Below are 25,481 nucleotides of genomic sequence, written 5' to 3' on the forward strand. Positions count from 1 at the left end.
CTCTTCAAAAAATTCAATCAGATTTGTCAGGCACGACCTACCTTTCACAAATCCATGCTGGCTCTCTCTGATTAACTGAAAATTTTCGAGGTGTTCAGTCACTCTATCCTTAATTATAGACTCCAGCATTTTCCCCACAACAGATGTTAGGCTAACTGGTCTATAATTGCTTGGTTTCTCTCTCTCTCGTTTCTTAAAAAGCAGAGTGACATGTGCAATTTTCGAATCTAGAGGGACAGTTCCTGAATCCAGAGAACTTTGAAATATTATAGTTAGGGCATCTGCAATGTGCTCACCCACTTCCTTTTGAAACCCTGGGATGGAAACCATCTGGTCCTGGGGATTTGTTTCTCATTAGTGCTATTATTTTCTACATTACTGTTGTTTTACTTATGTTAATTTTATTGAGTCCCTTTCCCCGATTCAATATTAGTTTTCTTGGGATTTCCAGCATGCTATCCTCTTTTTCTACTGTGAATACTGACACAAAGTAATTATTCAACATGTCCGCCATTTCCCCATTGTCAATGACAATAAGCCCACTTTCAGTTTTTAAGGGGCCAACACTGCTCCTGACCACCCTCTTTTTCCTAATATAACTATAAAAGTTCTTTGTATTGTTTTTGATATCCCTTACAATTTTCTTTTCATGCTTTCTTTTTGTAGCTCTTACTATCTGTTTTGTGACCCTTTGTTGATCTTTGTATCTTTCCCATTCGTCAGGATCTGTGCCATTTTTTACCTTTTTGTATGCCCTTTCCTTATGTCTTATACTGTCCCTTACCTCTTTATTGTCCATGGCTGTTTTTTTTGGCAAGTAGAGTTCTTGCCCCTCAGGGGTATAAACCGGTTCTGCATCACATTAAATGTTTCTTTAAACATTTCCCACTGATCATCAGTCGTTTTACCCATTAACAGATTTGCCCAGTTTACTGTGGACAGTCTCTGTCTCATCCCATTGAAGTCGGCCTTACCCAAGTCTAGAATCTTAGCAGCTGATTCACTTTTTTCCCTTTCAAACACTACCTTGAACTCGATCATGTTATGATCGCTATTGGATAGATGTTCACGCACAGTTAAGCTGTTAACTAAATCTGGTTCATTACTCATTACTAAATCTGGTATGGCTTGCCCCCTTCTTGCCTCTAGGACATACTGCTGTAGAAAACTATCCTGGACACATTCAAGAAATTCACTACCTTTCTGACAGTTGCTGATCTGCTTTTCCCAATCTATGTGAAAGTTAAAGTCCCCCATTAAGACCACTATGCCATTGTTACATGCTTGTCTAATCTCTGCATTAAACAATCTAGCACTTCAGAGCTGCTGCCAGGGGTCCTATACACAACTCCCACTATAGTCTTAGATCCTTTCCTTTTTCTCAATTCAACCCATAAGTTCTCTGTTGGCTGCTTACCTCTCATTATATCCTCCTTTATCATTGAAGTGATTTAATCTCTAATCACTGAGGTTACTCCTCCCCCTCTTCCATTTTCCCTATTTCTCCTGTAGACCTTATAATCTGGTTTATTTAGTTCCCAATCCTGACCATACTGCATCCATGTCTCAGTAATAGCTATCATGTCATACCCTCCAATTTGAATTTGTGCCTGTAGTTCATTTAATTTATTCCTTATACTCTGTGCGTTTGTATATAGAACTCTTAGTTGGGCCACACACCCTAGCCTGACCTTCAGCTTTGATGCTGGATTAATCGCTTTACACCTTCTAGTTTTCATTTTATCAGTAGTGCCTAAAGTACACTTTCTTTCTGCTGCTGTATGCTTTTCCCTTTCACTTGTTCTTGAACAACTATTTGTATTGTAAATTTCCCCTGGGTCTTCCCCTCTCTTGCTTCTCTCAACTTTACTCTCTTTTGACTCCCCACTCAGGTTCCCATCCCCCTGCCACTCTAGTTTAAACCCTCCCCAACAGCAGTACCAAACCCCCCTGCGAGGATATTCGTCCTGGATCTGTTGAGGTGCAACCCGTCCGGCTTGTACAGGTCCCACCTTCCCCAGAATAGGTCCCAATTCCTCAGGAATCTAAATCCCTCCCTCCTGCACCAACCCTCCAGCCACGCATTCATCTGATCTATTCTCCTATTCCTATACTCACTAGCACGTGGCACTGGGTGTAATCCTGAGATTACTACCCTTGAGGTCCTGCTTTTTAACTTATTTCTTAACTCCTTATATTCTGCTTGCAGGACCTCATCCCTCTTTTTACCTATGTCATTGGTACCGATATGGACCACGATCTCTGGCTGTTCACCTTCCCCCTTCAGAATGTCCTGCAGCCGCTCAGTGACATCCACGACCCTGGCACCAGGGAGGCAACATACCATCCTGGAATCACGTTTGCAGCCGCAGAAACGCCTGTCTGCTCCCCTAACTATAGAGTCCCCTATCACTATTGCTCTCTCAACCTTTCTCCTTCCCCCCACCCCCCCCACCCCCCGTACAGCTGAGCCATTCATGGTGCTCTGGTCTTGGCTCTGGCTGCACTCCCCAGAGGAACCCTCTCCCCCACAAGTACCCAGAACTGAATAAGAACATAAGAACATAAGAAATAGGAGCAGGAGTAGGCCAATCGGCCCCTCGAGCCTGCTCCGCCATTCAATAAGATCATGGCTGATCTGATCCTAACCTCAAATCTAAATTCATGTCCAATTTCCTGCCCGCTCCCCGTAACCCCTAATTCCCTTTACTTCTAGGAAACTGTCTATTTCTGTTTTAAATTTATTTAATGATGTAGCTTCCACAGCTTCCTGGGGCAGCAAATTCCACAGACCTACCACCCTCTGAGTGAAGAAGTTTCTCCTCATCTCAGTTTTGAAAGAGCAGCCCCTTATTCTAAGATTATGCCCCCTAGTTCTAGTTTCACCCATCCTTGGGAACATCCTTACCGCATCCACCCGATCAAGAATTCTGGTTGGAGAGTGAGATGCCATCAGGGGACTCCTGAACTACCTGCCTGGTCGTCCTTGTCTGTCTGGCGGTCACCAAGTCCCTCTCTACCTGCACTCTCTTAATCTGCGGGGTGAATCTGTTGATCTGTTACGCAGCTTACACAGTTCCTCAGTGACCTCCCTTATGCAGCACTGCACTGCAAACTGCGAGATGTTGCACATAATGCTAGCAGCACCTGAAAGGATCCAGAGCCGTAAAAGTTCAGCACCAAGGCAATGCTGTCGTTGCCCTGCTCTGAGGCTGCAGTTGTGGCTGCAGCAGTTGACAAATCTCCATCACGACCTCTTCTGTGATCCGCAGCATCGGATGCACTGATCTTCACTCAGGTTGAGGTAAGAGAATTGGTCTCTGAAGGCCCTCACTGGATATGGCCTCCTGCTCAGTGCCCTGTGCTTACTCCTCCTCCTCCCTCTCCTCGCAGCTTGACCTGCTCTGCGTGGCCTCTCTGCATGCTCCCAGTCATGTTCAATGCCCAGCGGGAGCCCTAGCAGGCCACCCATGGTTGGCAGAAACCTTGTTCAGCACAATGTTTTAAATGCCACCAACAGTAATGCAGGACCTGCCAGGCCACTTTCTATATAATATTGCAACTTTCTCCAAGTATTGGAAGCTTCTTCAAACATTTACAATTGTACCAGCCAGAAGCAATAATCCAGCAACTAACTTGTAATACCTGCATGATCCCTTTAAATAGTGCTGGTGGGGTGGGGGGGGGGGGGGCGTCTACGACATGTTCAGCTGTGTGAGGTTAAGACAGTGCATTGGCTGGAGCGTTGAGTTCCAAAATCGCTTCTGTCCCTTTAAATCAACATTGCACATTCTCCCTACTTTACATGGTATCATGCACAAACACCTTTACCAAGATGATGTCTGGTGCATGTCACGCTAGAAGTGTGCGCTTGCATCCTGGATGCCATTTTGGGTCCTTAGGACCCAATGGGCACTACGCGGACCAATTTATAGCCCATGATCTCAGCTGGGCCGATATGGGGTGCTACAATTGGCCTCAGCTCCCCGGGTTGGCTTTAGCTCCTCGGCCGGGGGACCCCGCTCCTGATTGCTGCCCAGCAACTCCTCTGGAAGTTTGTGGAGGTTGGGTAAAGGCAGAATCTTCCTGTGCTGTGATATCCCTAGCGGTTGAATAACTTGCCGACGCTCATTGGCAAGGCTTGCATAAGAATAATGATCGCTGGGTGAGATAAGAGAGGACCTATTGAACTATACCCAAGCAAGGACTCAACATGTTGAGGAGGAAGAAAATTAACTGGAGAAACAAAATTCCTGTGGAAATTTTACTCCATTAAAGGAAAGGGCCACTGAATAAAGTAGTTAAGGTCGCACCTAATAAAAACACTTGTATTTCTATTCTGCCTTATCACATCAATATTAAAATGTTTCACATTCAATGAATAAATTTTTGAAGCTCAGCCACTCTTGTTATGTTGGAAAATGTGGCCATTCTAAGCCAGCGACATTCCACAAATAGCAATTAGATGAATCACCAGTCAATCTTCTTTTGGTGGTGTTGGCTCAGGATAAAATGTTACCCAGGAAACCAGGAGATCTCCCTGCTCTTTTTCAAACAGTGCCATGGCACCTCGTGGGAACCAGAGGCTGGTTTAAGACCTCACTCCGAGGAAGGACCTTAAGGTAACTATGAGGTACAATGGGGGGAATTTTCAACTTACCGCCAGAATGTTGCCGGTCGGGCGCCCACTCCATGGATTTCTAATGGGCACCTGACCCGCAAAGCCAATTGTAAGCTCCAGCAGTAAATTGAAAATTAGGGGGTTGAGTTTCCGTTTGTTTCTGTTAGTTATATCAGCATAATCCAGGCAGAATCGGCCAAACCAGCGCACAAGATCAGGGAACTTTAAATGTAAGTGAGTTACTCCCAAAACTACTTATGTTCATGTTTTCCGCGTTCTTTTATGTTGGTTCAAGATTCAATTCGCCCAAATTGGGCCCCACCGGCAAAACTGGCCACGCACCTCATGTCGAAATTGCGAGATTCCGCCAATTGCGTTGGTTCGGGAAGGTTCGTCAAATTGTGCTCATTTTCTTAGGCACACAGGCACTAGTAGGCACGTTTTAAAAGTTTCTTCATATCAAAAAATATTGAATTTACTAAGAAACTGACCAATGTGCACCAACGAAATTATTAAATTGTTCAGTATAATTTTAAGCCATTTTCAGTGATTTTAGATCAGGTTACTCACAGGTGGAGGACTGGACACCCTTATTAAAAATGCTTATTTATGGTGATAAACCCATTTTCAGCTGTATTAATAAAACTGCACCAGGTTACCACTCTTAAATATATCAAGGAATACTTTTTAAAGGAATGGAAAAAAAAGAAACAATTACATTCTATTACACTGCCCAATTGCGCTGGTTCATGGAAGATTTTACTTTGGTGATCATGCAAATGAATTTTAACGGAAACTTAAAGCCTAACCTAACCAGCGCAATTTCAAGCATTTTGGGTGCATTGGGAAATTGCGCCCAAAGTGGAATTTCTAGCCCTAGGTGTTAGCCGCGGCCCAGTAGTAGCACTCTCTGAGTCAGAAGGATGTGGGTTCAAGTCCCACTCCAGAGACTTGAGCACATAATTTAGGCTGACACTCCAATGCAGTACTAAGGGAGTGCTGCACTGTCGGAGGTGCCGTCTTTCAGATGAGACGTTAAACGTCTGCTCTCTCAGGTGGATGTAAAAGATCCCATGGCACTATTCGAAGTCTTGGCCATAATTTATCCCTCAGCCAACACCTAAAGAATAGGTGATCTGGTCATTTATTTTATTACCGTTTGTGGGACCTTGCTGTGTGCAAATTGGCTGCTACATTTCCTACATTACAACAGTGACTACATTTCAATAGTTCTTCATTGGCTGTAAAGTGCTTTGGGACGTCCTGAGGTCATGAAAGGTGCTATATAAATGCAATTTCTTTCTTTCCTTTTTACCTCCAATGTGTCTGCACTCGATCAAGCCACATACAAGAAAATAGGCATGATTCCCCACACTGAGCTTCTGATTTCGATCATTTCATGGTGGAGGGAGGCATCAAGTGGATGTTTGGCACATTAGCTCAGGGAGGGAGTGAAAGCCAGGAGGCGGTATAAGAACATAAGAAATAGGAGCAGGAGTAGGCCAATCGGCCCCTCGAGCTGCTCCGCCATTCAATAAGTTCATGGCTGATCTGATCTGATCCTAACCTCAAATTTAAATTCATGTCCAATTTCCTGCCCGCTCCCCGTAACCCCTAATTCCCTTTACTTCTAGGAAACTGTCTATTTCTGTTTTAAATTTATTTAATGATGTAGCTTCCACAGCTTCCTGGGGCAGCAAATTCCACAGACCTACTACCCTCTGAGTGAAGAAGTTTCTCCTCATCTCAGTTTTGAAAGAGCAGCCCCTTATTCTAAGATTATGCCCCCTAGTTCTAGTTTCACCCATCCTTGGGAACATCCTTACTGCATCCACCCGATCAAGCCCCTTCACAATCTTATATGTTTCAATAAGATCGCCTCTCATTCTTCTGAACTCCAATGAGTAGAATCCCAATCTACTCAACCTCTCCTCATATGTCCACCCCCTCATCCCCGGGATTAACCGAGTGAACCTTCTCTGTACTGCCTCGAGAGCAAGTATGTCTTTTCTTAAGTATGGACACCAAAACTAAATGCAGTATTCCAGGTGCGGTCTCACCAATACCTTGTATAACTGCAGCAATACCTCCCTGTTTTTATATTCTATCCCCCTAGCAATAAAAGCCAACATTCCGTTGGCCTTCTTGATCACCTGCTGCACCTGCATACTAACTTTTTGATTTTCTTGCACGAGGACCCCCAGATCCCTTAATAAGCTGAAGGGCAACTTTGGCAGATGCCAATGAGCAGGTCACGACCCTGCCTTCTCCATTGAAAGTTCATCGCACTATAAATAGAAGAACATGGAACTAAGAAAAATAAATTACCAAGAATTTTTTGAAAAGACAGAACTGAGGCCCACGTCTTAATACTCTCTGCCCTCTTCCATTTGTATCATCTCCCCTTTTCTGACAATTGCAGAGAATTTTCCAATGGGACACTGCAGAAGTCTAAAGTAAAGAATATTCTGCCCTACCAGCTGAGCTGAAACATGTGTGTCAGCCAGAGGGAAATAAGAGAAAGGATTAAAAAAAAATCAGGCTTTTATCTCAAGGGGATTTGAATACAAAGTGGAGGATGTTGTACTTCAATTGTGCAGAGCCTTGATCAGACCTCATCTGGAATACTGTATTCACTTTTGGGCACCATAACTCAAGAAGGTTATCTTAGTCTTGGAGGGGGTACAGCGCAGATTCACCAGAATGATACAAAGGCTTAAAGGGTTATGAGGCCAGGTTGCATAAACTTGGCTTGTATTCCCTTGAGATTTGAAGGTTGGGGGGGTGATCTAATCGAGGTCTTTAAAATATAAATGGATTCCATAAGATAGACACAGAGAAATTATTCCCTGTGGTGGGGGAATCCAGAACAAGAGGGCACAATCTTTCAATTAGAGCTAGGCATTTTAGAAGTGAAATCAGAAAGCACTTTTTCACACACAGGGTAATGGAAATCTGGAACTCTGTCCCCAAAAAGGCTGTGGATGCTGGGTCAATTGAATTTTTTAAGACTGAGATGGATAGATTTTTGTATGGTAGGGGTATCAAGGGATATGAATCAAAGGCAGGTAATTGGAGTTGGTGTACAGATCAGCCATAGTCTAATAGAATAGTGGAAGAGGCTCGAGGGGCTGAATTGGCTACTCCTGTTCCTGCATTTCTATGTTCCTAGGAAGTAAGGTAAAGAAAATAGAATTTTTTTTCTATAAGACTGGATTTTCCTCTGAGCGGCGAACGAACGGCACCTGCCACCCATTAGACTTGCACGTACCCATAAACTTTACTTGTTTCTCTTCACAGCCAGTTCCTCTCATGCGGCACTGAATCCAAAATGGCGCCCCCTACAGGGCATCTGGGACCTGTATGAACGGGGCAAGCAACTGTCTATCCCCTTAACCAATCAGATTGAAGCATCTAATGAGCAGCAAAGTGTCAGAACCAGGAAGTGTAAGTTAGAATAGTGAATTCAATGTCAGATCAGGTATAGAAAGAGAAATAAAGACAGGGTAAGAAATATTGAATTAAGGGACAAAGATAAAAGAGACAAAAAGAAAAAGAAAAAAATGACACATTTTATATATTTTTTTAAATGTCCAACAACAATTCGAATCTGAAGGAACGAGACTCCATACTTGGAGAAGTTAATTTTCAGAGCCAGAGAAGTTGTTTGACAATCATTAAAACTTACCACACCGATATAAGGGTACTTAGACTTAAGTGACTTGACATACCTTTTTTTGGTGAGATTAATTCATATCCATCAGGGCAGTGCAGGAACTTCACACCGTTCCATTCATTTGAAAGGTGAGTCAGCCAGTGAGATGCTGTTCTCCCAACGCTTATGGAGGAGCAGGGCATCTGATAGAGCAACTTCCGGACTTCTACGTTTAACTGCACATGTGCGGTCGCCGGAAATTGCTCTACCATTTGTACTGAAATAACGGTGAGTGCTGTTAGGCTCACCATTATTTTCACAGCAAAATCCGGCCCAAGGTACAGCCAATAGAATAACAATTGAACTAAGACAATAAGAGAGTAACAAGGAAATGGAGACAATGTGAGTGAGCAAAAGAGTAACAAGGAATGCAGACAGTGAGAAAGTGTAGAGTAATAAAGAAATCTAACAGTATAAGAATCATACAGGAAAATAGATAGTGTTAAAGTGATAGAGTAATAAGGAAAGCAAGATAGTGAGAGAGTGATAGACTAACAAAGACACCGTGACAGTGAGCGTGTCTAAGAGTAAATAAGAAAATGGAGATGGTGTAAGTGATAAGAGTTACAAGGAAATCAAAATCGTGTAAGAGAATGAGAGAGTAACAAGGAAACCAGAAAGTGTGTGAGAGTGATAGAGTAACAATAAAACTGAGACAATGAGAGAATGCTAGAGTAACAAGGAAACTGAGGTAGTGATAGAGTAATAAGGAAATGGAGGAAGTTAGAGAATAAGACTGAGAGATAAAGATGCTCGGGGTGAAATTGGTCTTCACCAGTAGCACAAAATACACTTAGTGAATCGGCAACCAGCATTACACGGTGCCCGATTTTGAATTCCATTGAAGTCAATAGAAAATAAAATCAGGCACAGTGTAAAATGGGCTGCCAATTCACTATGATCATGTCCCACACTACCGACGAAGACTAATTTCACCCCTATGGAAACTAGTGATGTAGCGTGAGAGGAAGTGGGCAGAATATATGGACAGAAAGAGGGATAGAGAGGAAAAGGAAAGGTGACAGAGGTAGGGAAGTGCAAACAAGAGAGGGAAAGAGAGGTAGGGAGAGTCATGTATGGAAGGGCAGTGAGAGAAATTAGTCAAGAAAGTGGGAGAGAGGGAGACAGGAAAGACAGAGGGATTGAGCAAGAAGTTAAGGAGGGAGGGGGAGAGAGGGATTGAACAAACAAACTTGGAATGATTTCTAACTGCAGCATTACTTACATTGTGGAAATTGATTTATTTCAGCTTTTGTCCCTGGCAGCTCTTCTCCACTTTCATCAACGCACCAGCACCTCCGCAGCTCCAAGTAAGCTAGTTGCACACTGAAATCAGAGTATGACCCTGGATAGTCCATCACGTTACCAAACAACAACTGCCAAAACACGTAGGGGTTCAGCAAGATATTGGTGCCCGGTTCAGCTGTGACAATTGCTGCAAAATCGTCAGCAGAAATAGAATTGAAAGTTGGGTATCCAGAGAACACTGGAAAGAGATGCTGATGCTCCTTTTCATAGAGTTCCTTCACGAACACCTCAAAACCCTTGGAAACACGGGATGATCTACTGTATCCAATCACCTCGTTCAAGATGGCAGTGACTGGCAGCTCCTCGCCTCCATTATTCTGAGAAATCCACTGCTGATAAAATTCAATGGCATGTTGTGGTGGGCCATCACACTGGACTTGTCGCCAGTCTCCATTTTCTTTGCACTGAGGGATGTAGACTGCAGGCACCGAGAATGAGCTTGGGTCTGACAACAGCATCTCAACCGTCTTTATGAACCTCTGGGCTGCAGTCAATTGGCAAGCACTGGGGCCTGGAAAGGGAAAAGAATATTAGAATATTTATCTTCTTACCTAGTTGTAATGTTCAGTATAAGAATGCTCTGGGATCTTTCACTTACTGTCTATCTGTTACTTCATCTTTCTACAGGCTTTGCTTAACTGTATAACTGATAAGAGCAGGTTTTTTTTAATTCAATCTCTGGATATGAGCTTCACTACCAAGGCTGGCACTTATTGCCCATCCTTAGTTGCCCTTAACTGGATGGCTTGCTAGGCCACTTCGGTGGACAGTCAAGAGTCAACCACATTGGCATGGGACTGGAGTCACATTTAGGCCAGTCCAGATAAGGACAGCAAGAAAGAACAAAGACTTGCATTTATATAAGCGTCTTTCGTGACCTCAGGGCATCCCAAAGCACTTCACAGCCAATTAAATACTTTTTGAAGTGTAGTTACAGTTGTAAAGTAGGACATGCAGCAACTGATTTGCGCACAGCAAGGTCCCACGAACAGCATATAATCTGTTTTAGTGATGTTGGTTGGGGGATTAATATTGGCCAGGACACCAGGGAAAACTCCCCTGCTCTTCTTCGAATAGTGCCATGGGATCTTTTATGTCCACCTGAAAGGGCAGATGGGGCCTCAGTTTAACGTCTCATCCAAAAGACGGCACCTCTGACAGTGCAGCACTCCCTGGGGTGTCAGCCAAGATTATTTGCTCAAATCTCTGAAGTTGGACTTGAATCCACAACTTTATGACTGTGAGCCAAGAGTGTTACCAATTGAGCCAACGCTGACACCTTAGCACAGTTCCTTTCCTTAAAACATTAATGAACCAGTTGGATTTTTGCAACAATCCAACAGTCTCATGGTCACCCTTACTGATACTATTTTGTTTACTTCCAAAACTTTTTTTGTTCCAAACTTTTTTAACAGAATTCAAATTCTTAAACTGCCACGATAGGATTTGACCTCACACTCTCTGGATTATTAGTCCAGGTCACTGGATTAACTAGTCCATTAATACAACCACAACACTACCATACCATGATTCAAGACCATTGTAAGGTTAGAGGAACATGGAGTTAAATAAATCACTCTGCAACTCACAGCCTGTGTGCAGTTTCTTTAATATTTCTATAAATAGATATATAGACACATTATACTGGTGTGGTAACTCTTTCTGATCTAAAAATCCCTGGAGATTTGAAAATTGGGGACATTGTAACACCGTGCTAAAGCTGGAAAAATATTTGGCCTGAAGAGGAGGGACTTAAAGGTAGCCCAGTTGAAACTCTTACGGTTATAGAATCATAGATTCTTACAGCACAGAAGGAGGCCATTTGGCCCATCGTGCCTGTGCCATGAAAGATCTATCTAATTGGTCCCACACTTTCTCCATAGCCCTGCAAATTTTTCCTTTTTAAGGATATATCCTATTCCCTTTTGAAAATTACTGTTTGATCTGCTTCCACCACCCTTTCAGGCAGTGCATTCCAGATCATAGCAACTCGCTGTGTGAAAAAAATCCTCATCTCCCCTCTGTTTTTTTTGACAATTATGTTAAATCTGTGCTCTCTGGTTACTGACCCTCCTGCCAGTGAAAACAGTTTCTCCTTATTTACTCTATCAAAACCCCTCATTATTTTGAACACTTCCATTAAATCTCCCCTTAACCTTCTCTGCCCGAAGGAGAACAACCCCAGCTTCTCTGGTCTCCCTGCGAAGAGAATTGACAGAGCTAATGCAGGCAAATTGTTCACTGTGGTGAAGCATTTAAGAGTTCCACAACAGGCGACGGAAGCTAAAAAACCTGGTGTAAGAAGGGGCGTCAGGCACAAAGGGTTATAAACTTGTGGTATACATAACATTATCTGCCTTCTCGATTAGCTACCAGAATTTTGGTGGGATCAAGCCTTGCGCCAGACATCACCTCATTACATTGCCCACTATATACATAGGTCAGCCCTCAGGTCAATCTGACACCTGATGTCCTGTGTGTGGAAAAACAATCCTTGCGAAAATCGGACTTTACAACCATATGAGATCCCACACCCTGTATTAAACTGGAGATGAATCATGGGCCGTCATCATTGACAACGATAGACAAACCATCATCAACATAGCCCATTAACACCAATCTTCGGTCTGACAGAAATCAACAGAAATGTATGTAATTTATGGTTTTGCAGTTATCCTCCTTCCCATTACCAGGGTCTTTAACTGATTCACCATTTCTGTTATCCGCTAAGCAGGTCCTTTCCATTTTGACAGATCGCGGAGACTCCACTGTACTAGGGTAAACCTTTAGTGTAGATGTATTCAAGAGGGAATTACGTACAAGGCTATGGAGAAAGAGTAGGGGAGTGGGACTAATTGGATAACTCTTTCACAGAGCTGGCACAGGCACGATGGGCCGAATGGCCTCCTTCTGTGCTGTATGATTCTATGATTCTATATACGTATCTGGGAAAAGATGGGATTGAAGGATATGGAGAGAAGATGAGGAGGATAGAGTTGAAATTCATCAGTAATGGACGGAATTTTGGGGCTAAATGGCGTGTTTCTGTTTCTACTTCTAAAAATTATTGGGGGTAATTTTCATTTACGCCATCTGGGCAGTTAGTTTGCGGAGTGGATCGCACATCCGTTGTAGAACCCGTCTGATTTTCATCCCATTGATTTCAGATTACCGCCCAAGTGATGAAAGTGCAAATTACCTTCATTATATTCTTACGTCGATATCAGGCTGAATCTGATACAGAACTCACTCTGGAGGGAACTTGACAAATCAAACCCCCTCGTCCTGATATCATACAGCAACTGACCACTCAAGGTGAGTGTGAACTATTTTTGGAAAGCTGCTTTGGTACACTTGAGCGTAAAAGGTAAAATATTCTCTACTTCTCTCATGTTGTGGGCACAAATTTCAATACATAAAGTGCAATAAAAAAAGTCAGAACTTACACTGCATGCCTCCGCCAGTTGGCTTCCTTATTCCAGGTGTTTTCCTGCCCTGCAGATCCACACAGAAGCAATTCATCCCATCGCATTGCATGGGCTGGAAACCACCATCACCTCCACATGAAGGAATGAACACATCAGATCCTGCTGGCTGGAGTCCTTTCATGACTATTGACCTTTTGCGTTCTTGCTCACACTTGGTGGGACATTGTGGCCTTTGACCCTGGATTTTTGAGCTTGGAACCTCTGTCCCTTGACTGTCCACACACCAGCAGTCTGAGCCTTGACACTGGATTTCTTCATACCGTCCATCGCCAGTGCACTTTGGAACATAGAGGTTTGAGGTCTGACGGGCACAGATACCAACACTGGCACTTCTTAAAACTAGTTGGACTGTTTCAGCTAAGCTATCGTCATCTGTACCAAAAAAGGAGATGATTTCGTGCAACGTTGTGAGGACGTTCTGACGCTCAAACAGTGATGCTATAAGTTTTACAATATTCTGGTTCTCCTGTAAATTTACTGCCCGTCCAAAGTTGTCCTCAATTGTCTGGTTCAAGTTGAAGATGTCCCTGGAGAATTCTGATGTTCCTTTGGTGAAGTAGGAGTCTTCCTCGGGTGAAAACAATTTGGCAAGTTCTACAAAGTTCCCTCCACTGTACATTCCTGTTAAGCCAATCTGCTGGAAGAACTGACTGAAATTAAAGGTCCCCCTGGTCCCCAGGCCCCTGGTGAAATTAAACAAGCCCACGTTTTTCAGGAATTTGCCTCCAAACAGATTTTCGATGAAGAATTTGGGGGATGCAGAAAACTGAAGAGCAGCGAGTGCTAAATCCTTGGATAAGAACATTCCTCCCACAAACTCACTAAGAATCACTTCTAGGTCCACCAGGCCAATATTTAGATCCGCAACCTGGGGGATGGAAAGCAGCAATCCAGATTTTACAAACAGCTCCTTCAGATCTGGGCCGCAGTGGCTGAGAGACTTGACCATCCTTTCTAACGCTGGGCTCAGAGATCCAGGTACAGCAAAGAGATTGTTTTGACTGAAGTGACCAACAGGTCCATAGAAAAGCCGTGACAGCATGCGTTTTCTCTCCGACTCACAGTTTCTGTCACCATTCCCTGGAATTTAAAGGGTTAAATCATAGGACCATAGGAATATTAGGAACAAGAGTAGGCCATTCGGTCCCTTGGACCTGCACTGCCATTCAGTCACATCATGGTTGAACTACACCTCAATTCCATTTAAGCTTTTGCTCCACATCCCTTGATATCCTTATCTAACAAAAATCTACCTATCTCAGACTTGAAAGCTCCAATCGACCCAACATCCACAGCCTTTTGGGGGAGACAGTTCCAAATTTCTACCACTCTGTGTGAAAAAATGCTTCCTAGTTTCACTTCTGAATGGCCTAGCTCTAATTTTAATATTATGTCCCGTTGTTCTTGATTCCCCCACCAGAGGGGGTTTCTCCGTATCTACCCTATTACTGGGTCAAAATCCTGAAACTCCCCACCGAACAGCACTGTAGGAGAACTTCACCACATGGACTGCATGCTCACCACCACCTTCTCAAGGGCAGTTAGGCTTGGGCAATAAATGCTGGCCTTGCCAGCGATGCCCACATCCCATGAACGAATAAAAAATAATAAAAACCCTATCAAATAATTTTAACAGCTCCTTCAGATCTGGGCCACAGTGGGTCAGAGACTCATATCAAATCAATCAGTAGTAATATCGTAAAACGATACATTATATATTCACGCAATTGCTTGCATGCTGAAAAATATATAGCTTTTTGCTAACCAAAGGTATTAAGGGATATGGGCCAAAGGCAGGTATATGGAATTAGATCACAGATCAGCTATGATCTTATCTAATGGCGGAGCGGGCTCGAGGGGCTGAATGGCCTACTCCTGTTCCTATGTTCCTAAATATTTTCCTTAAGGTTAGGACTATGTGCCAGTTGAGCAGAAATGCAAAAATGGCCACAGTTTTACAAGATCGCAGGAGAGATATAAATGAGAGAAGGCTATTTGGCCCAACCTCACTCCTCCTTCCAGAAAGAGCCCATAGTCTCCTCCCCAGCATCTGCTTCTACAAAAATTCCACAATATTTTGCCTCTACTAGCCTACCCAGAAATCCATACCAGAGTTGATCACTCTTTGAGATAAGTTTTATGAGGTACCAGGCCCTGAGAAGGGCCTTGCTTGCAGCCAGCACTTAGCAGAAAATCGAAGGCCGCTGCTCATAATTTTCTGATATTCAATGACTGGCACAGGATCTCGAACAATTTGCATGAAGAAGAGTTTTTTGCATTTAAACCTAAAGGTCATAAATTTGACTTTTGCTGCTGCCTTGTTGGACTGTCACAGTTTAATCCGAATTTGTGTTCTGGATTTGACTTTTCAAGAATCTGGAGTGCACTTTCGGTTGTGCGTGGCCTGAGAAGGCATAGGATGAGGATGAGGATGGTGTGCCATTCTTGTGGTAGAGCTTTTCACAGTCTAGTGTATGGGAGTAATGTAATGTTAATATCATTGTTTTGGTGATAGTACAAACATTTATCAGCACCACACCAGAGAGGCCAGGTATCTAAAATACCCTGTACACCAAATATAGCAGTCTTATGGTAGAGGTAAGATAACACCTCTTTAATGGAGTTGTTCAAAATTATGAGGGGTTTTGAAGGAGTAAGTAAGGAGAAACTGTTTCCAACTGGCAAGTGGGTCAGTCGCCAAAGGACACAGATTTAACATAGGTGGCAAAAGAACCAGGATGGAGAGGGGGAGAACATTTTTTATACAGCAAGTTGTTAAGATCTGGATTGCACTACCTGAAAGGGTGGTAGAAGCAGATTCAATATTAACTTTCAAAAGGGAATTGGACATATAGTTGAAAAGGAAAAGCTTGCAGGGCTATGGGGAAAGAGCAGAGGAATGGGACTAACTGGATAGCTCTTTCACAGAGCCGGCACAGCATGATGGGCCGAATGACCTCCCTCTACGCTAAATGAGTCTATGATTCAGGGGTGATCTAACTGACGTGTTAAAATGATAAAAGCATTTAATAGGGTAGATACAGAGAAGCTATTTCCTCTGATGGTGGAATCCAGAACAAAAGGATACAATCTTAAAATTAGAGCTTCAGAATCTTCTAAACTCAACGGAATATAAGTAAAGCTTTTGCAACCTGTCCTCATAATTTAACTCTTTAAGCCCTGGTATCAATAGAGTTATACAGCACGGATAGAGGCCCTTTGGCCCATCGTGTCCGCGCCGGCCATCAGCCCTGTCTACTCTAATCCCATATTCCAGCATTTGGTCCGTAGCCTTGTATGCTATGGCATTTCAAGTGCTCATCCAAATGCTTCTTGAATGTTGTGAGGGTTCCTGCCTCCACAACCCTTTCAGGCAGTGAGTTCCAGACTCCAACCACCCTCTGGGTGAAAAAGTTCTTTCTCAAATCCCCTCTAAACCTCCCGCCTTTTACCTTGAATCTATGTCCCCTTGTTATAGTACCCTCAACGAAGGGAAAAAGCTCCTTAGTATCCATCCTATCTGTGCCCCTCATAATTTTGTACACCTCAATCATGTCCCCCCTCAGCCTCCTCTGCTCCAAGGAAAACAAACCCAATCTTCCCAGTCTCTCTTCATAGCTGAAGCGCTCCAGCCCTGGTAACATCCTGGTGAATCTCCTCTGCACGCTCTCCAAAGCGATCACATCCTTCCTGTAGTGTGGCGACCAGAACTGCACACAGTACTCCAGCTGTGGCCTAACCAGTGTTTTATACAGCTCCATCATAACCTCCTTGCTCTTATATTCTATGCCTCGGCTAATAAAGGCAAGTATCCCATATGCCTTCTTTACCACCTTATCTACCTGTTCCACCGCCTTCAGGGATCTGTGAACTTGCACACCAAGATCCCTCTGACCCTCTGTCTTGCCTAGGGTCCTCCCATTCATTGTGTATTCCCTTGCCTTGTTAGTCCCTCCAAAGTGCATCACCTCGCACTTTTCCGGGTTAAATTCCATTTGCCACTGTTCCGCCCATCTGACCAACCCATCTATATCGTCCTGCAGACTGAGGCTATCCTCCTCGCTATTTACCACCCTACCAATTTTTGTATCATCAGCGAACTTACTGATCATACCTTTTACATTCATATCCAAGTCATTAATGTAGACCACAAACAGCAAGGGACCCAGCACCGATCCCTGTGGTACCCCACTGGCCACAGGCTTCCAGTCACAAAAACAACCTTCGACCATCACCCTCTGCCTTCTGCCACTAAGCCAGTTTTGTATCCAAAGTGCCAAGGCACCCTGGATTCCATGGGCTCGTACCTTCTTGACCAGTCTCCTGTGCGGGACTTTATCGAAGGCCTTACTGAAATCCATGTATACCACATCCACTGCGTTACCCTCATCCACACGCCTAGTCACCCCCTCAAAAAATTCAATCAAATTAGTCAGACATGATCTTCCCTTGACAAAGCCATGTTGACTATCCCTGATTAATCCTTGCTTCTCCAAGTGGAGACTAATTTTGTCCTTCAGAATTTTTTCCAATAATTTTCCTACCACTGATGTTAGGCTCACTGGCCTGTAGTTCCCCGGTTTTTCCCTACTCCCCTTCTTGAATAATGGTATTACATTAGCGGTTCTCCAGTCCTCTGGCACATCCCCTGTGGCCAGAGTGGTTCTGAATATATGTGTCAGAGCCCCCGCAATCTCCTCCTTTGCCTCACACAGTAGCCTGGGATACATTTCGTCCGGGCCTGGGGATTTATCCATTTTTAGGCCTGCTAAAACCGCCAATACCTCCTCCCGCTCGATGTTAATATGTTCGAGTATATCACAGTCCCCCTGCCGTATTTCTATGTCTACATCGTCCTTCTCCATAGTGAAAACAGATGCAAAAAATTCATTTAGAACCCCTCCTACATCTGCCGGCTCCACACACAGATTGCCATTTTTGTCCCTAATGGGCCCTATTTTTTCCCTAGTCATCCTCTTACCCTTAATATACTTATAAAACATCTTAGGATTTTCCTTTATTTTGCTCGCCAGTGTTATTTCATGGCCCCTCCTTGATCTCCTAATTTCTTTTTTAAGTATCCCCCTGCACTTTTTGTACTCCTCTAGGGCTTCCTCCATCTTTAGCCTTTTGTATCTGCCAAAAGCCCTCCTTTTTTTCCTAATCCATTCTCGTATATCCCCTGACATCCAAGGTTCCCTGGAGTTCTTGGAACCACCCTTGACCTTTACGGGAACATGTTGCCATTGTATGGTCTCAATCTCCCTTCTGAAAGACTCCCATTGCTCCGATGCGGATTTTCCTACAAGCAGCTGATCCCAGTCCCTTTTGGCGAGATCCTGCCTTATCCTATTAAAATCGGCCTTCCCCCAATTTAGAACCTTTATTTCCGGCCCCTCCCTGTCCTTTTCCATGACCACCTTAAATCTCACCAAATTATGGTCACTGTCACCAAAGTGCTCACCTACTAGCACTTCTTCCACTTGGCCGGCCACATTCCCTAGAATTAGGTCCAGTACCGCCCCCTCTCTTGTAGGACTTTCTACATGCTGGCTCAAAAAGCTCTCCTGGATGCACGTTAAGAATTTTGTACCCTCTAAGCCTTTTACACTCTGAGTATCCCAGTTAATATTGGGGAAGTTGAAATCCCCCACTATTATTACCCTATTATTTGCACAATTTTCTGAGATTTGCCTACATATCTGTTCCTCTATCTCCCCCTGACTGTTTGGGGGCCTATAGTACACTCCCATCAAAGTGCTTGCCCCCTGTTTGTTTTTAAGCTCCACCCATATGGCCTCATTAGAGGAACCTGCTAATCTGGTGAATCTGTGCTGTACCCACTCCAAGGCCAATATATCCTTCCTGAGGTACGGTGCCCAAAACGGAAACAGTACTCCGGATTTTGTCTGACCAGGGCTCTGTACAACTGATGCATAACTTGTTTCCCTTTGAATTTCAGCCCCTTAAGATAAAGGCTAACATTCCATTAGCCTTTTTAATTACATTGTGTACATGTATACTAGATTTTAGTGATTTGTGTACCTGGACACCCAAATCCCTTTGCTCCTCCACAGTTCCTAGTCTCTCACCATTTAGAAAATATTCCAATTTGTCTTTCTTGGATCCAAAGTGGATGACCTCATACTTTCCCACATTGAGCTCCATCTGTCACTGTTTTGCCCACTCACTTAATCTGTCTATGTCTTTCTATAACTTTCTGCTCCCATCTACACAATTTACTGTGCCTCCTAATTTAGTGTCATCTTCAAGCTTGAATATACAACTCTATTCCTTTATCCAAGTCAATAATATATATGGTAAAAAGTTGATACAGATCTCTGGGAAACACCACTTGTCACATCCCACCAAATAGAAAATGAACCCTTTATCTCTACTCTTTGAACTCATGTTCTCTGGATTATTAATCCAGGGCACTGGATTCTAGTCCAGTAATAGAACTACCATTCGCTATCATACCCCATTATGATCTAGCTCTTTCTTATATAGCCTAAACCACTTTCCTGGCAATCCATCCCAACTGTTGGCCACCCTCTGTGTAAAAAGATATCTCCTGTTATTGTTTTGTATTTAGCACAAGTATGACTACATTGGATTTTCTGTGATTTGCTTCAATTCCTTTTGGATTTGATAAAACCTGGTGATTTTTGCCTCGCTGAATGAGCCTGAATAGGCTGAGTTATCTTCCTCATCAGCATCTCCATTGAGATCATGAGCAAGTTACCAATTCAGTTCCTGGTGTGTTCTCAGGTAAGTGATCTCAGGTGGATCATCAGATTCTGCATCTCAGCCCAATCCTGATTATCATCCAGTTGAGTAGTGTGCTGACAGTGACATATCTAGGCTTACACAAGAATGGCCATATGGGTAAAGTGACCGAGTGCTGCCAGTGCCCATGGGACTCATAACAATGCCATATGGGGGAGAAGGGAGCAACTACTCCCCAATAGTAATTCTGTTGGTGCAATGCACCCTAGTCTGAGTGAAGAAATTGCAGACCATGACTTGACCCATCACCTGAATCAAAGATTGCCTCACTTAGGAGTTGGGATTGTTAACTTGCTGGCCACCCAGCACACCAGAACAGCTCATGAGTGGTGAAGACTCTTAGGAATCGGAGGGTGAGGTAACTTCACCAGAAGTGCGGCGGAAATCCCCCATAAACGGGGTTTCTGCCTTACTGCCAACAAAAGGACTTGCATTTATATAGTGCCTTTCATGACCCCAGGACGTCCCAAAGTGTTTTACAGCCAATGAAGTACTTATTGATTGTAGTCACTGTTGTAATGTAGGAAACGCAGCAGTCAATTTACATATAGCAAGGTCCTACAACAGCAATGAGATAATAACCAGATCATCTGTTTTAGTGATGTTGGTTGAGGGATAAATATTGGCCAGGACATCAGGAGACCTCTTCTTCAAATAGTGCCACGGGATCTTTTACATCTACCCAAGAGGGCAGACAGGGCCTCGGTTTAACATCTCATCCAAAAGACCTATGACAGCGCAGCACTCCTTCAGTACTGCACTGAACTATCAGCCTAGATTATGTGCTTATGTCTATGGAGTGGGACATGAACGCATGACCTACTGACTCAGATGCAAGAATGCTACCACTGATCCATGGCTGACACTTCAGTTACGGTGGAGGAGTGTGAGCATCTTGAAGGAAATTCCGGGCAATAGGAAATTTGAAAATCATATCACATGAGTGTTATACTATGGGTTAGGGAGTTGTAGATAAAACAACCAGCAGATACTTACCACAATCAGGTGCTGTTCCCTGCTGCCTTGTTCCAAATATCTCCTGTCCATTGGAATCTGTGCACCAGCACTGACCCCCCTGCTGACACTGGACTGGCAGATAGTTTCCATTGTTGTCACATGAGGGAGTGAAGATATTACCAAACGAGAAAGCCGTAAACCTCTCGATTTCACATTTTGTTGGGCCTGTAACAAAGGGTTAAACTCAGATCTGAAATTGAATCCAGAATGGCAAAGTATCGGTAACAAAATGTTATGTTTTGATGTTTCTTTACTCTTTTATTCCTCTTGATATTTTGGGTTTCTGTGCGTCAGACTACTCTTGTGGTTGAGCCCTAACTTCCTACGCCCCATGGAGAGAATTTTCCCAGATATCTAGGTGAAATTCACTGCACGCTCAGGGAATGAACAAAGAAGCCTCTTGAGTTTATTTCAGCTACTGGTTTTACCATGCACCCCGACATAATCCTGTCTTTGGAAGGTTTCAGAATACATGGCCTCCTAACCTTCCAATGTGGCGAGCAGGAATCGCGTGCTTATTACAAGCCGGAAGTGTACCGCCCGCCGTATTGGTGTAGGAGGATACATTGGCGTCAGGAGCGCGCATCCAAGTTATTCTATCGGAAGAATATGTCATTTAAATTAGGGTCCTGCGCTTCTTGCAGGACCCGTTTTCGATATTGATATGCCCCAGCGCATTACTTGCCACGTGCTGAACTCAGACAGCACAATGTGGCGCTAACCAGTAAGAAGATCCCCATACTTACCTGAATGTGGAGCTGGGACCAGCGGGAGTGCTCGTTCCAACCCTACAGTAAAAGAACGTCAACTGCGACCCAATCTTCAGTTATGATTCGCTTGGGCATCTGTCCAACAATAACCAATGATTTGGCAACAAGTGTTTAAAAAGTGAGCTAGAACATTCTTCTGTGAGTGAAGCTGGCTTTAACCCCTTATATACCATGGTGGAATATCACATTCAAACTCATATCAAATTAAATCTTAGACAAAATCAAAAGCAAAATACTGCAGATGCTGGAAATCTGAAACAAAAACAGAAAATGCTGGAAATACTCAGCAAGTCAGGCAGCATCTGTAGAGAGAGAAACAGAGTTAACGTTTCAGGTCGAAGACTTTTTGTCAGAACTAGAAGATGTTAAAAGAGTTAAAGTTTTTGAGCAAGTACAGAGCCAGGGGAAGGGGGGGGGGCGGGGAGGGAAGAACAAAAGGGAAGGTCTGTGATAGGGTAGAGGACAGGAGTGATTAATTGACAAAAGGGATGATGATGCAAGGCAAGGAAGATGGTAATGGGACAGATTAAGAAACAAAAGATTGATCAGGAGTAGCTGTAAATGGCAGCAGCAGAACCATTATCAGCACTAGCTGACCGAAAAAATGGGAGCAGTGGTTATGATCTGAAGTTATTGAAATCAATGTTGAGTCCGGAAGGTTGTAAAGTGTCTAAAAGAAAGATGAGGTGCTGTTCCTCGAGCTTACGTTGAGCTTCATTGGAACAGTGTAAGAGGCCGAGGACAGAGAGGTCAGAGTGGGAATGGGAGAGGGAATGAAAATGGCAAGTGACCAGCAGGTCAGGGTCACACTTGCGGACTGAGCGGAGGTGTTCAGCAAAGTGATCACCCGGTCTGCGTTTGATCTCCCCAGTGTAGAGGAGCCCCCATTGTGTGCAGTGGATACAGAATACTAAATTGAAAGAAGTACAAGTAAACCACTGTTTCACCTGGAAGGAGTGTTTGGGGCCCTGGACAGTGGGAAGGGAGGAGGCAAAGGGGCAGGTGTTGCTTCTCCTGTGCTTGCACGGAAAGGAGCCGTGGGGAGGAGAGTGGGTGCTGGGGGTGATAGAAGAGTGGACTAGGTGTCGCAGAGGAGCGGTCCCTTCGGAATGCTGAAAGGGGAGGGGAAGATGTGTTTGGTGGCAGGATGGCGGAAATGACGGAGGATGATATGTTGAACGCAGAGGCTGGTGGGGTGGCAGGTGAGAACAAGGGGCACCCTATCATGGTTCTGGGAGGGAAGGGAAGGGGTGCGGAAAATAGGACTGACATGGTCGAGGACCCTATCAACTATAGTGGAGGGGAATCCTCGGTTGAGGAAAAAGGAAGCATTATCGGAAGCATTGGCGTGGAAGGTGGTATCATCAGAACAGATGTGACGGAGATGGAAAAACGGGGAGAAGGGAATAAAGTCCTTACAGGAAGCGGGGTGGGAGGAAGTGTAATCAAGGTAGCTGTGGAAGTCAATGGGCTTGTAACAGATATTGGTTGACAGCCCATCCCCAGAAATGGAGATAGAGAAGTCGAGGAAGGGAAGGGAAGAGTCGGAGATGGACCATATGAAGGCGAGGGAAGGGTAGAAATTGGAGGCAAAGTTGATGAAATTTTCCACTTCGGGGCGAGAGCAGGAAACGGCATCGATACAGTCATCAATGTACCGGAAAATGAGGTGATGGAGGGGACCTGAGTAGGACTAGAACAAGGAATCTGGGGGTCCTAGTGCAAGAAAATCAAAAAGTTGGTATGCAGGTGCAGCAGGTGATCAAGAAAGCCAACGGAATGTTGGCTTTTATTGCTAGGGGGATAGAATATAAAAACAGGGAGGTATTGCTGCAGTTATATAAGGTATTGGTGAGACCGCACCTGGAATACTGCATACAGTTTTGGTCTCCATACTTAAGAAAAGACATACTTGCTCTCGAGGCAGTACAAAGAAGGTTCACTCGGTTAATCCCGGGGATGAGGGGGCGGACATATGAGGAGAGGTTGAGTAGATTGGGACTCTACTCATTGGAGTTCAGAAGAATGAGAGGCGATCTTATTGAAACATATAAGATTGTGAAGGGGCTTGATCGGGTGGATGCAGTAAGGATGTTCCCAAAGATGGGTGAAACTAGAACTAGGGGGCATAATCTTAGAATAAGGGGCTGCTCTTTCAAAACTGAGATGAGGAGAAACTTCTTCACTCAGAGGGTGGTAGGTCTGTGGAATTTGCTGCCCCAGGAAGCTGTGGAAGCTACATCATTAGATAAATTTAAAACAGAAATAGACAGTTTCCTAGAAGTAAAGGGAATTAGGGGTTATGGGGAGCGGGCAGGAAATTGGACATGAGGCTGAGTTCGGATCGGTCAATGCCCTGTGGGTGGCGGAGAGGGCCCAGGGGCTGTGTGGCCGGGTCCTGCTCCGACTTCTTGTGTTCTTTAGATTTGTGGTTGGGATCAGATCAGCCATGATCTTATTGAATGGCGGAGCAGGCTCGAGGAGCCGATTGGCCTACTCCTGCTCCAATTTCTTATGTTCTTATGTTCTTATGTTCTAAGGAATGTTCCACATATCCCACAAAAAGGCAGGCATAGCTGGGATCCATACAGGTTCCCATGGCGACACCTTTTATTTGGAGGAAGTGAGTGGAGTCAAAGGAACAAGTTCAGCCAGGCGGAGGAGGGTGGTGATGGATGGGGACTGGTTGGGCCTCCGTTCAAGGAAGAAGGGGAGGGCCCACAGGCCGTCCTGGTGTGAGATGGAGGTGTAGAGGGATTGGACGTCCATGGTGAAAAGGAGACTGTTAGGGCCGGAGAACTGGAAACTTTAAAGTGACGGAGGGCATCAGAAGAGTCATGGATGTAGGTTGGAAGAGACTGGACAAGGGGAGAAAAAAAAGTCAAGATAAGAGGAAATAAGTTCCGTGGGGCAAGAACAGGCTGAAACGATGGGTCTCCCTGGGCAGTCCGGTTTGTGGATCTTGGGAAGGAGGTAGAAGTGGGCTCTGCGGGGTTGGGGGACTATGAGGTTGGACAACATGCTTTGTTTTTGTCACAAGTAATAAGCATTTCTTTGTGAATTTTGTGCTCACTAAAAGATGAGGGATGTTAGTGTTTTTGCGACTGGAAGGCTGTTCCAATGGGGTGCCGCAGGACTCGGTACTAGGTCCTTTGCTTTTTGTGGTATACATTAACGATTTGGACTTAAACGTAGGGGGCATGATTAAGAAATTTGCGGATGACACAAAGATAGACCGTGTGGTTGATAATGAGGAGGAAAGCTGTAGACTGCAGGAAGATATCAATGGACTGGTCAGATGGGCAGAAAAGTGGCAAATGGAGTTCAATCCGGAGAAATGCAAGGTAATGCATTTGGGGAGAGCAAACAAGACAAGGGAATACACAATAAATGGGAGGATACTGAGAGGTGTAGAGGAAGTGAGGGTCCTTGGAATGCATGTCCACAGATCCCTGAAGGCATATGGAATGCTTTTCTTTATTAGCCAAGGCATAGAATATAAAAGCAGGGATGTTATGCTGGAACTGTATAAAACACTAGTTAGGCCACAGCTTGAGTACTGCATACAGTTCTGGTCACCACATTACAGGAAGGATGTAATTGCACTAGAGAGGGTTTTTTTTATTAGTTCATGGGATGTAGGCGTTGCTGGCAAGGCCAGCATTTATTGCCATCCCTAATTGCCTTTGAGAAGGTGGTGGTGATCTGCCTTCTTGAACCGCTGCAGTCCATGTGGTGAAGGTTCTCCCACAGTGCAGTTAGGTGCAGAGGAG

At 44.3% G+C, this 25,481-nt stretch overlaps 1 protein-coding gene across 1 annotated transcript in view; it reads right to left on the reverse strand.

The window, feature by feature from the left end:
* The window catches only part of tg (thyroglobulin), a 419,486-nt gene that overhangs the window by 374,243 nt on the left and 19,762 nt on the right, over positions 1-25,481 (reverse strand). Inside the window, exons 8-10 of the mRNA XM_067976982.1 lie at positions 20,918-21,103; positions 13,091-14,212; positions 9,562-10,155 (exon numbers count right to left, since the gene is read on the reverse strand). Of these exons, the coding sequence (XP_067833083.1) occupies positions 9,562-10,155; positions 13,091-14,212; positions 20,918-21,103 (1,902 nt within the window). The remainder of the gene's footprint in view (positions 1-9,561; positions 10,156-13,090; positions 14,213-20,917; positions 21,104-25,481) is intronic.

The sequence above is a fragment of the Heptranchias perlo genome, chromosome 3 (assembly GCF_035084215.1).
Source record: "Heptranchias perlo isolate sHepPer1 chromosome 3, sHepPer1.hap1, whole genome shotgun sequence".
In the NCBI taxonomy this organism is placed as follows: Eukaryota; Metazoa; Chordata; class Chondrichthyes; order Hexanchiformes; family Hexanchidae; genus Heptranchias; species Heptranchias perlo.